The sequence below is a fragment of the Neltuma alba genome, unplaced genomic scaffold (assembly GCF_004799145.2).
Source record: "Neltuma alba isolate B1F8T4 unplaced genomic scaffold, ASM479914v2 tig00011239_pilon, whole genome shotgun sequence".
Taxonomy (NCBI): Eukaryota; Viridiplantae; Streptophyta; class Magnoliopsida; order Fabales; family Fabaceae; genus Neltuma; species Neltuma alba.
In genome coordinates this window covers 412,540-426,313 of record NW_021635958.1, presented here as the reverse complement: position 1 = coordinate 426,313, position 13,774 = coordinate 412,540, and the positions used below count along the sequence as shown (strand labels likewise).

Sequence of the window (13,774 nt, the reverse complement as noted above, 5' to 3'; positions counted from 1 at the left end):
TGTGTATATGGAATCCGGATATAATTTTTATATGATATATGTATTTACAGTGTTAAATTCAAAATGTCCTGGTAAAAAATTAAAATAAATTGTGTTTTTTTTCTTTTCAATTAACAGTAAGAGAGCGGTTGTCATTTCTCACATTAAACTTGTCATCACAAGTTGTTTTGTTGTCAACAAAATTTTAAAGTAATTATATTTATTCTCTTACCCCTTGTCGAATTTTTTGCTACCTGGGGTCATGTTTTTAGCGGACGTTCAACCTCTCACACTCATACCTCTGGACTTAGATAAAGAATTCTAGTTGTAAGATATTTAATGAGACGGTTGCTGGAATTGAGATCTCATTCAAGAAAAAAAAGATATCAAATATTGAGTTTTTTTTCGTATATTATATGAATGATCCAATCTTTTAGGACCATCATTGGATGAGCTACTGAAAAGTAGCTGAAAAAAGAAAGAATAACGAGTGGGAAAAAAAACTAGAGCTCAATCTGCAGATTTGATGCTTTACCATCTTCAATGTTTAGTAATCAGACAAGCGGTGCCAGGGCTCCATGGAACCCATTCGAACACAGAACCCCTACCATATTGCTGCAGATCAATTTTACAAAACGCGAAGAACCACTTCGTGGTTTCCTCCACAGACCACTTGTACAAAGAATCCACACCCAAAAGTCAAAATCAACAATATAATCAAAGCAAGACTTAATACAATTTTTTATCTTTTAAATTTGTTCTATTTTGGTTTTGACATCTGATGATTCAAAACATAAGTTTTAGCTCTTTAAGTTTTTTTTCCTGTTAAATATTGGTTTAAATAACAATTTAGATCTTCTTGTTTTATGAGATATTAAAACCTATGATTTGAAATTAAAAAGATCAAAATGAGTACAGATGAAAGATTATGTTAATTCTCAAATTAAAGTAATCAAGGAGCCGGACGCTGTCGAGACCTCCTTTTCAGTTCGGAGAAAATGCAAGATGCTGTCCAGACCTCCAACATCGATGACCAGACGGCGGTGACAATCGGTCTCCGCTAGTCTTCTCGCCAACCTCCTCTCTTCTACAACTTCGATAGTGTCACGGCAGTGTTGCAAAATGGAGATGATGAGTTATGTCGGTGCTTACCTCCGTCGTTATCGCCGTCGAGTTGATGCGTGCCAAAATGAAGAAGAGTCAGATGGAGGAAGGGCATAGTGGAGAAGAGGACATGAGAAAGCAAATTGAACTTGGATTTCATGGTCCCATCATGGAAGTCAATTCCATCAATATGAGTTCCGCTGAATCAAAACGGCGTGGTTCTCTATCTCCCTAGCAACCAAACAAAAAATTCACTCAAATAAAACAAAACAGAGGCTTCTTAGTTTTTGCGATGACGCGATTCTCTCTCTTCCTCCATTGCTATTCCTCAGTCGTCAACACCGTCCTCGCAGACGCTTCTACCCACCGATCTCAGAAAGCTTATATTAAATTTTAAAGTAATTAGACTATGATTGACCATTGATTAATATCAAGGCAACGGAAAAAATCAAACACTCAACAATGTGAGCATGAGATACTGAACTCACATATGACCCATAAGGCACGTGCGATTTCGCCCCATCTTCCTGACATAAAAAGAAATTCATTTCAGCTTTTACCGTTCAAGTATATAAGAAATCAGCAATCAACAAGAGTTGGTCCAGTTGGTAAAGAATCGGCTCATAACTTACAAGGTCGTGAGTTCGAATCTCACTGCCGATGTAAGGACTTTGTTGATGGGCGATCTGTAAGTACCTCTGTAAACGCTCTCTGAACCTGGAGGCATGTCCTGACCCTGGTGAGTCCCGGGACCCAACTCACCTAAACTTTTATGTATCAAAAAAAAGAAAAAAAGAAATCAGCAAGATGGAAAGCTTATTAAGCAAGGACGAAGGAAGCATAATTCAGAACCGGTTCCATGCGCAAGCCGTTCAACTCCTGACACATTTTATATGTTGCATATATTCTAAATTCAGAATCTTAATTGAAAGTTGTTGACTAAGGAACAGAATCTTAATCCTCGTAGGCGCCGCTGCCCACGTTCCTCAAAATAATCGATGCGGTATGAGGTCAATGAGAAGAGTGAAGGAAGAGAACTGTGGGCAGCAGCGCCGGCAAGAATGGGGCTGACGACTGAGGAACAGCAATGGAAGAAGAGAGAGAACGACTTCGCTACAAAAACTCAAGAAGCTGATTGCTAGAGTGATGGAGAACGACTTGGTTTTGATTTGGTGGAGAGGATGGCTAAGTGGGGAAACATACTCCTGAGGATAACTCCTTTTGAAAAAGGAAATGTATTTGCATTTGTGACCAACATTAAAATTTTGATTGACACACTTGGGAGTGATTTGAAAATTGCTTCAGGTAGAAATTGGAAATTGTCTTTACAAGTAGTTCTTTTTTTCCCGGGTTGAAACTAGGCGTAATGATTACTTGCTATACATAATTACATGATATAACATACGTTATTCGCCAATTACCTGGGAATAAACCCCAGTACTATTATATTGCTTACCATTCAAGAAAGAAACATCTTTATGAAACTGATTAATAAATAGTGCGTGCTAATTAAGTCCACTCAATGTATTGGAAGAGGTGCACCATCCCAATCCTTTAGGCATTCAAACATTGGATCAATCAACTTTCCTTGACTAATTGCAGTGAAAACTTTATCAAAATCTTCTCCTGGGGAGCGACTTTCATCTCCAGTTAAAAACTGTGTGCCCAACTCCTCCCTTACAAACTTGTAAAGTGGATAGGACCTGCAATCTTTAATCTTGTTAGGAATTGCTGAAATGCCCTTCTCAAAGGAATTTCTTGCAGACTCAACTTCACTGGGCAACACTGCCCTCAGTTCCTCTTCAAAGGCACCGATCTTGAGGAATACGGAAGCATATCCACTTTCCAAACCATCATTACTCATCATCAATGCATGCTCCACAAGCACACGCCTTAGCTTCTCCATCAAAGGATAAGTAGCATTACACGGGTCATCAATATATCCAAAAACGTGTTCTCGATCAACCACCTTGAGCAAATCTTTCTCACAAAATCTTGAAGGACGAAGCTCTCCATTAACACCCACAGTTAGGACCTTCTTAGCCACTTGGCTCACTGTGTTTTTAACCGTGTTCTTCAAGTTTTCCTCCAAATGCCTCAAATCTATGGCTTGACAGAGAGCAATCAAGTAGGTTGAAGTCATGAGCTTCAATATCTCAACCGCTTCAGCTGTTTTCCTTGCCGAGATTAATCCTAATGAGTTCACATCTTGATTGTGCTGTTCTGCACTTTGGACGTGATTGGTTACTGGGTTTGCCAGATACTGAAGCTCAGAACAATATGAAGCCATTGCTATCTCGCCACCCTTGAATCCGTAATCCAAGCTTGGACAACGTCCCCCAGAAAGGTTTGAAGGCAAGCCATTGTTGTAAAAATCATTAACGAGCTCAGACATTTGAGCAAAAAGGAGCTTTCCAATGGCAGCCAAAGCTAGTCTTGTGTTGTCCATGGAAACACCGATTGGGGTGCCCTGAAAATTGCCACCATGAAGAGCTCTGTTCCTCGATACATCAATCAAAGGGTTATCATTCACAGAGTTTATCTCCCTCTCAATGCATTTTGTTGATGACCTGATAACTTCAATCTGAGGACCTAGCCATTGCGGCGAAGTTCTAAGAGCATACCTATCTTGCTTAGGCTTTTGGAAAGGATCAATCTCGTGCAACTTTTGTGCTGCTTTAATGTACGCACTTCCATCCAAGATGTGTTCCATTATGGCCGCTGCTTCGATCTGCCCAGGATGATGTTTTAATCTGTGAGTCAGATGGTCCGTAAACTCCGGCTTCCCGTGCATTACTTCAGCGAAAATTGCAGACATGATTTCGGATAGAACAGTTAAAATGTTGGCCTCAAAAGAAACCAAGGAAGCCAGACCAGCTCCAACCCCAGTTCCATTAACAAGTGCAAGACCCTCCTTTGGCTGTAACTCAAAGAAACCTTCATGGATAGAGGCTAGACGGAAGGCTTGCAATGGACTTAGAGACTCGCCGTTGGGGCCAGTGGCTTTAGAGTTAGGCCTTCCGGTCAACAGTCCGGCAAGGTATGAAAATGGGACTAAGTCGCCAGAGGCTGAAATGGAACCACGCAGGGGCAAGCATGGAGTAATGCTGTGGTTGAGTAGCTTAGCAATGGCTTCGAGGATGTTATATCTGATGCCAGAATAGCCTTGGAGGAGAGTGTTGATTCTGACCAGCATTGCAGCTCTTGATGCAGTGGCTGGCAGGGTATGTCCAGCTTCTCTTCCATTCCCAAATATTCCCGCATTCAAAAACCTGCTTTCAATTTTTATGTTTCCTTCAAAATTACATCCACCTTTCATGTTTTCATGACTTATACTTTGAAAGTTTCGGAACTAGTTTTTTATCCAGTCATTTTTGGTCAAAACTTTTTTATCCACTTAAAGAATGGTATTTTAGTCTGAAAAACGTGATTAAATTGTTAATTATCAATTGACTGAATGGAAATAGAAACTCAAAACTAAAAGAGAGAAAAATCTGCGCCATATGACCTTTTATTTTAAATAAATTTCATGTAAGTTTTAAAAGTAAATTAGTACTTCCTCTTATTCTTATTATAAGTTTCAAATAACTAATTTCTATATTACAAATAAACAGTTAAAATTAATTAGAAGCAATAAATAGGTTAGAAATATAATTTTGTTTTCAAATATGTTCTTATAATAAATGAGAAAAATAATGAAAGAAAATGCATGAAAAAATGTGATAAGAGAGTATGACAAAGGAGAAATAATAAATAATTAAGAGCAAAAATAAAAAAATACATTAAATATTTAGACAAATTCTAAATTGAAGCTTATAAAATAAACCACAGCTTATAAAAAGAAATGGAAGGAATATAAAATAGCTAGATGTTTACCTTCAAAATTGAGTGGACTTATAAAACTGATCATATTTTGGTCAAAAGAAAAATAAAACTGATCAAATAATCTAATACGTTTTCTTCTAATGACGTGTGCTGATTAAATTTGGATGTACATGTAACTAGAGCATCAGATAATGAAGGTACTGGCTGTGAGAAAGCGCTGATCACAAGGCATCATGTTTCAGAAGGAAGACAAAAGTTTGAGTCACGTCAACGAAGGTATTTTTTCGGTTTATATATAAAACCTAATTATAGAGTTAATTTTAATTCTAAATATAAGATTTATTTTTTATATTTATTAATTTTTTTCAAATCACGCTTATTGATACTCTCGCAATCGTAATCAAGTATGAGAAGAAAAAAGGATATAATGAAAATGATGAAAGTATTTTAAAAAAAACACATCATATTTATTATAATTAACTAACTTATCTAATTTTTTTAACCTAATCAAATTAGTTAAATAAGTCTTGTATTAAGTACGGGAGGAGTATATAATTACTCTAGTTGGGAGTGCAGGAGATAAGGTATGAATCAACGTAACGTAACAAGAAAAAGGCTCTCGTAATTAATAAGTCAGTCGCAAGTTGTAATGAAACGGAAAAGCATATACGAGCATGAATGCGAACATCATCAATTCATCACCTTATGAGCTCAGCTTGCAGCGCCACCCCTCGGCAGGTTCTCCGGTGCGACGTCGCACCGAACCCCGTCGTCACTCCATAACTGTCCATCCCTCTCTTCACGCTCTCAATCACCCACGCGCTGCTCGCCTCCACTCCCTCCCTCTTCCTCTCCTCCAGCTCCACCTTCGACTTCGACTCCGCCACCGCCGCCACCTGCCCCACCGTCAATGATTCCCCTCCCACCCTCACCACCTTCCTCCTGTAATCCCTCACCATGCCCTTCACTTCTTCTACGTGGCTCCCCCTCGTCAACTCCGCCGCCTCCCCCCACTTCAACGGATCAGCCTTATTCTCCTTCGTCGTCCGCTTGTCGTTTTCCGCCATCAAAACAACGTCGCGATCACTGCCTTGCCGTGACATTGCTGATTTCGAGGGGAAAAAATGTGAAGCAAACTCAAACGAACTGATGGATTGTGAATGAGTAGCACACGATCCAAAAGGGAGGCGATGATGAGAAAATCAAAGAGGATAGGTGTGATTCAGGTTGATTGGTTTTGAAGGAAAGTGAGAGGAGAATGGTGAGAGAGTTTTTTGTTTTTTTGAATAAGATATTTATGGCTACTAAAGAAATGGAAAGGAGGAAGCGCAGTGTAATTGGGTGAGGTTTTGTTCACCAGTTCAGTGGCTGTTTAAATAGAGAAATTAAACGTTAGTTATAAAGAGAGCTGGGCATGAAGCGAAGCGGGTGCCGTGGGATCTGGCTTTGATTTGGAGGGAGAGGATGGTGACACGTGGGAGGAGCATGTGACGATGAGAGTTACGCGGCGGGCTTTGCATGCGTGGATACTGAGGTGTCGTTCAACGTCGGACTTCATTTATTCAACTGATCCACCCGCCTTATACGTACGGCTTCATACGTATTATGGTAATTGGTGGGGAGGAGAAATTAATTGAATAAAACAACCCACATAAAATAAAAAATTCTATATAATAAATATATAAAAAAAATGTAACTTATTACTTTTATTTATAGAAAGTTGACCTTTAAAACTAATTATTACATACCCCTTTGGTCCTTAATATATGATTCGTTTGCATTACAAAATTGATTTTATTTTATTTTGAGAATTGAAAATAGTATATAACTATGAACACAATGGACAATGAGACCACGGCGACATGATGATCTCTTTAGTGCTTGTTTGGAACAGCTTAATGTAAACATTAATAAGTAGGTTCCCATGTAATCAAAATAAATTTATTTTGTATTTTGTAAATCACAATTAAAAAATTGTTTCCAAAGAATATTATCATCATTCCACAGAATCACTTCAATAATCATCATATGTGTTCGCCCATGTGTCCATTCTGCCTTCTCATCTTTAAAATGTTTCAAATTCGCGGACCTGAGATTTAATACGTGAGGGGCCACTCTAGTTTTCTTACTATATATATGCGAATATAATGTGTAATGTGCGCATAGGCCATAAAATTAATTATGCAAAACTGAAATGAACCTTGATTGGATTAGCCAGCCCGCTTTTTAGCATGCATCAGACTCCGCATGTCCATAACCAGGAACTAGGAAGCATTATTTCAAACTCGTTAAATGCTAAGAAATGATGATATATACTCTTCTGGTAATTAATATAAAACCTAATTATTGAGTTAATTTAATTTTAAATATAAGAGCTATTTCTCATATTTATCAAGTTTTTCTAAATTATTCCTATAGATATTTCCTCAACCATAATCAAGTGAAGGAGTGAGGATATTAAGAAAAATGATTATGGTGTTTTAGAAAAAACATGTTATGCTTTTTATAATTAACTAACTTACTTAACTTCTTTAATCTAATCAAATTAGTTAAATAGATATTATATCAAGGATAGGAGGAATACTTATCAATTAACCCTTGATCCAACGACCTCCGCAACTCATATCACATGTTGTTGTGCCCTCATAACTAGAAATCTCCACCTTCTCGCGAATTCTCAGGCCAAACCTTATTATTTCTGCTCCATATATGGGCTTCCCTGTCCGAAAACTCAACACTAACCTTGTTCTGATCTCTTTTTTTTATTAACAATTCAATCGGAATCCTCTTGTATGCATAGCTGATTATTGAGTCGTAATTTGATGAATGAATATTAACACGACAATGTTAATAAGTATTACTCCTATGATCATTAATTTAGAACCTAATTGGATAATTAATATTTGTTCTATAGATACAATCTATTTTTCATGTTTATCATTTTTTTTAAATTAATCCTATTGATATTTTCTTAATAACAATCAAGTAGGAAAGGAAAGGAAGGAGTTAAGGAAGATAATTAGAGTGTTATGAATAAAATATATCATAGTAACTAATTTAATCAATATTCTTAATCTACTTAAATTAATTAATTGTGTCTTACATTAAAAACCAAAAAAGTATTTTTTTTTTTTTAAAAAGGCGACGGAGCAATTCAACTAGAGATGACTAGTGACGGCTCATGCAAAAGAGACAGACCATGCATCTCACATGACCTTCAATTTCGCGCATTAATTTGTTTCGTTTGGCTCTCTCTCTCTCCCCCCCCCCCCCCAACTCCAGCTAATAACAAAGGGATTTTGATTGCTGGCCGTTAAGTAATCTGCCTTGCATCCAACTAATTAATTTCTCTTATAGGCATTAATTAGGGGGAAGTAGCAGTACAATGATGAACATATGGATCTTTGAATATTTTAAGGAAATGAGAACCACTCACATGATGTGTAATTCTGTGGGGTGAACTGGAAAGGCACACAAAAAGGATGAATAACGATCATTTTCGCCAAGTTTTAAAACGGAACGCAGGTAGTAATAAATAATCCCGTTGTTTTAAGAGTGTGTCTTACTATCACTCTGCATGTGTCCTTGTAGGGTATTAATCACTCTCATCTTCACACACTTTACCACAAGTTTGTACAAAATCAATTTAGTGATTTTAGTTAGTCAGGTACGAAAGAGTTATTGAGAGAATTATTAAGCTAAACATAATAATTTGTTAACAAAATTTATTGAAAACGAATTTTTCGATACATTCCTCATGTTCAGCTTAAGGTGAAATCATTTTTTCATTCTTTAAACAAATACGTGAGCCGTGAGGACTTTGTCCACCAAACATCAAGTACGTGTGATTTTTTTTTGTTTGTTTTAGTTTTTAAATGGTGTTTTATTGAAAGAAAACAACTATAATCAAAATAATAAGTGGTAGATATTTTTTATTTAATGTCATTTTATTTGGCTGATGAATTGTTCTCCTATATATGTCTCTAATGCCAGCGCATTGCGGATTTTAGAGAATGAACAGAGTGTGACCGTTGCAAATCTTAACTCTCCTTTATAACAGAATTTTATTTTGTACACTTAAGAAATCGTGTATTTATTGAAACTTGAGAGAAAGAAATAACACAAATCAATATAATTGTGTCTGGAATTTGTATTTTTTTAATAGTATTTTGTTCAATGACTGTGCAATGAATGGGCTTATGAAAGGCCATAAACTGATACACTCCTCTCCTTCTAGGTCGTTTCTTTTACTTTTTATTTTTTTATTTTGCTAAAGTATAGGTATCCTCTTATTGGAGGCAATCCTATTCAAGACACTATCGGGCACTAAATGTGAATACCTCTCCCAATAGAGATTCGAATCTTCGTTCATCATGTTGTGGGGGACTAGCCCCTTTTGTTAGACCCAATTCCCGTTAGTTAGGTCTTTTTTTTAGTTAAGCTCTTAACGGGTGCACTATTGAAGCCCATCCTTTTGGGTCCACTTGAAGCCCACTTATATTCTCTGCTCTCCAACATAGAGAACCCTTTTTTTTTTTGGCCAACAATCTCCAACATGGAGAACACATCTTTAGATTGGAAAATTTTGGTTAATAAAATTTAAAACGAAATCATTGAAACACACAACTGTATTCCATCAAATTGTCCAATAAATCATTTGATAAATTCGAGTTGATCGCAGTTGCACATCTATATCACATGAGATCTCTCAGTAATAATTTTTCTCATGTAGGACCTGAGCGTAATTTCTCCTTCAAATTTTATATCTCCATAGCTAATCCTCATATGAGTTTCAAATTCATTCATTGCATGTTCATGAAGGATTGAATTTGTTTCTTAAAAAATAGATATTTAAATCGTGACCATCTCTTGGTGGGAGTGGGACAACTGATCTGCCTAATTAAGACATGATGGATAAGATACATCACACGATTTCTTTTATCAGGTTAGACCAATTGATGCCCAAAATTCTATATCAAAACAAATTTGGAATTCAAACCAAACCCACTTATTCAATATTCCTTCTCTTTTTTTAATGATCCTTTTGTTGTTTTGGGAAGGAAAAATACACATGAGTGGGGTCAGTTTATTCATCAAGAATTGAATAGGTTTGTAATAAGTCGCAATCGTGACACTAAGAAAAGTATATAAAACTAACAATTGAATTGAACATTCAATTAGGCGATTCAATCTGTGTCGTACGCGTCACAGTTTTTCTGTAATATTTGGATTTGTTAATTATAAATTAAACCCTATTCAGTCGTGTAATCATCACCTCCTAATTTTATAACGTATATTATAATCATTAAAATTTTACAACTGTAAAGCATAACATATCAGGATTTTTTTTTTTTTGGATTTCAATTGATCGTGAATTTGAATACTACCTTTAGTTCTTAATATTAGATTTAATTATTATTTGTACTATAAACTAAATCTTATATTTAGAACATAAGGTAGTATTACACAAGCAACCGATGTTTCAAAATTTTTATATATCATATTGCTCCAGCCTAGTATAGTAGACTTTGATTAGTTCAGTTGTTCTGCTGCATATCTTTTATAACTCTAGCCTTTGAGCCGCTCACCTAAAACAGTATAAATAATCTTCTTCAATACAGCTTCCATGATCTGAAGTAATTTCTAACGATATTCCTTTTTGTTTTTGACATCAACGGGCAGGACATTACCAATAACCAATAAGATCAACAACAACAAAAATACATTTTTCCTGTAATATAATTCTAAGAAAAGCAATCTTTTTTAAAGTCTGGGGAATTTTGTTTTTAATAATAATCATGAAATATTTCAAGCTCTTTATTTTTTTAAAAAAATTACAACAATAGGCCCTAGTGGTAAGACAATACATCCAAGAATACTTGATTTAGTGCTGGTTAAGCTAAATCATGAAGTTAGGCAAACTATGTTTGAATCCCACCTTATTTTTTATTTTTTTAAAAGAGGAGGAGGGCTTTCTAATCACAGGGTTTTGATACAAATTAATTGGTTGCTTGAATATCCGATAGTACAATACAAAGAAAAAGAACCGGATACTCAATAGCCAAAAAAATCATTGAAAAAAAAACTAATAATTTAAGATTATAAGTGTAATTAAACTCACAATTTTCTGGTTAGATGAGAATTTTGATGTTATTAATGTACAAACATATTCACAAAATTTCAAACTAACGTACAGAGGATTGTCAAAATTTCAAACTCGTTTGATTTGACGCTATAAGGCACATAGGTGAAGAGAGCCAGAGCGGGATCATAGAACTTCTAGAAGGAGAAAACCTAACCTTCTGTAAACTCACGTGGGCGCCTCGCAAAAATCCAAAAACAGGATATTTTCGTCTTTCCCGATCAAAATGGCCGGTGATGATTGGGTGGGAGTGAATTTCATGCACACATATGTATGGAAGTCGTAAGCAATAAATTGAAGCTAACTAAAATTAAGAAAATAGTCCGACAAAGTCAAAGCTTAGCATGTGATGTTCCTGCAACCAGGTACCGTGGCCAACACAGATTTTTTTTTTTTGCATAAAAAATTAGGAACAAAACAACAATAATAATGGTTGCTTGGTCAGCGGGTTAAGCAGGCCATAACTGTGCATATAAATGACATGCCGTCAATATTTTTTCCCCCCTAGTTGGTGTTTTTTGTTTGTTTTGCCTTTTGGAATCGCCTTAGCCCATCCCTTTCATCATCAGTCACGTAACCAAGGTGGGCGATGAAATTTAGTTTTGATTTTTCATTCTATATGAGAGGGGTGAGTGCGAATCATAATTAATTAATATCCAAGTAAATTTGATTGGATCCTGTTCTCATCTCTATCTTTTTCGTTTTTTGACTGATTCCTCCTTCTATATGAACTCATCATCCTGTTTTATATTATCTCTCATCTTTAATGCTACTTCCGTTATTAATTATAAGACCTCATTTATAGATTATATAAATAAGGTTTTATAATTAGAATCGGAGACAGTATAAGAGTTTGATATATAATTTAATAATATTAAAAAATTAATTAACAGTTTATTGAAAAACATGCATTTTACTATTGATAACTTCGATTTCAGACCCATCTTGCCAGGCGATGAAATAAATACACACACATATATACACGCGCGCTGATAAGTTTAATTATAGGTTAAAGGAGTTGGCCACCAAAAAAAATAAATTTATAGGTTAAAGGAAAGGGATGGTCAAGAAAAAAAAAATACAGGTTAAAGGACAGAGACGAGGGACGGAGCTGCGGACCAATCCGTGATGAATGCGTCTCAATCGTAGTGTGAAACTACGTCGTTTTATCCAAGCGTGTGAAGCGCATTTCTCAGAAACATACAGAGGATTGGGACGCCTTAACCCGCTGTTAGAATTTTTATTGATGTTGAGATCGTTGACTTTGAGGCTCCATCCTCCTTCCATTCTCCTATTGTTAATCAGTGGCAAGTTTAACATTTTACAGTACGTAGTCTGATTAAGGCTCAACTTGAAAAAATTTAGACTAGAAATCTAGAATTTTGGAATCAATTAAGCCCTACGCACTTTAATTTAGTAATAAAATAACCACTAAATATTATTACCCATCAATATGGAAAAGTCAGGATATTTTTGCAGAAGTACTACAAGATACTGATGGTTTCATTGACTAATTAAAATCTGTCAAACAAGGAAATAAAAAACATGTGCTGCATTTTAGATTTTTTTTTTTAAAGAATAGAGAGTAGGGTAATAATCTAATATTTGCTTCTTCTTTTTTGAAATTCTTTCTTATTACATTTATGCTATGTGCTTGCCAAACACACAATAAATGGTGACAAGTCATTGTATGGTGTGGTGGTTGGTTGAGGACACTATATGAGGATCATGCATGCCATTTGAAACTTTATTGCTTACCGTCAAATATTGCCTCCTTTAATTTATTTGCTTTTCCATTCAATTTGACAACCACTACACCCTCACATCCCCATCCCCACCATTAAATTTTTGCCCACTTATGGCTATCTCTATATTCCGACAACTTTGAAATGTACGTGCGCTTGCTTTTTCACATTTACATCTTTTATTCATTTTGTAACGGACCTGCAATTATATACATCATCTCAATCTCAATATCGATCCTTAATATAAGAGTTAGTTTGATATTTAATTTAGTTCTAAAAATAATATTCTAACTCACTCTGTCTCTCATATTTATCTTATTTTTTTCCTAAGATAATTATTATAGGAGATGCATATGTTAAATATTTCATGAAATTGTAATTCTAGCAACATACATGATTAACGATAATATTTTAGGAAAGACAATATATTTTTATAAAAAATAACTAACTTAACTAATTTTCTTAATTTATTCAAATTAGTCAATTAACTCTTATATTAAAGACATAAGGTAGTAAATAGTTTCTTATCTTGAGCTCCTCGTGGCATTGAAAATGTACAAATTAACTTTTTTATTTTCATTTTATATATTTTTATTGTCATGTGAGAGGATAAAATTTTAGGAGAGTAGCGTGACCAGCTAGAGTTTACTTCTGAAGGATCGGAGTACAGTTTACACTTTACATAATAAGGGAAAAAAGGAACAAGCCAGCTAGCCTTCGGATTTTCTTATCACGGCCAATGTAAAACTTGCAAATTGTCTTTAACTAAGAGAAAGCACGGATAAGATGTATAATTATTTTCATTGACTGATATTTTGTTTTCTATTTGAACTTTTTCATTGTTTTATTCATACTTCCACTACTTCCGTGTTCTTCCTTGCCATGGAGGGTCCCTTCTAAAAAGATGGAGCTGATCTCTATCTGCATTCTTTAATTTAGAGCAGTAAAGTAAGAGAGCATCAACCAGATGATTCTGTAT

The 13,774-nt window shown here is 35.3% G+C and overlaps 1 protein-coding gene across 1 annotated transcript; it reads right to left on the bottom strand.

Annotated features, from left to right (window-relative positions):
• Positions 1–2,438: 2,438 nt before the first annotated feature.
• Positions 2,439–6,178, bottom strand: LOC114762643 (phenylalanine ammonia-lyase-like). Its single transcript, XM_028952171.1, has 2 exons — positions 5,611–6,178; positions 2,439–4,355 (listed from the first exon to the last, which is right to left on the bottom strand). Exons 1-2 carry the CDS (start codon positions 6,009–6,011, stop codon positions 2,603–2,605), a joined length of 2,154 nt encoding a protein of 717 aa, XP_028808004.1. The 5' UTR covers positions 6,012–6,178; the 3' UTR covers positions 2,439–2,602.
• Between the last annotated feature and the right edge of the window lie 7,596 nt (positions 6,179–13,774).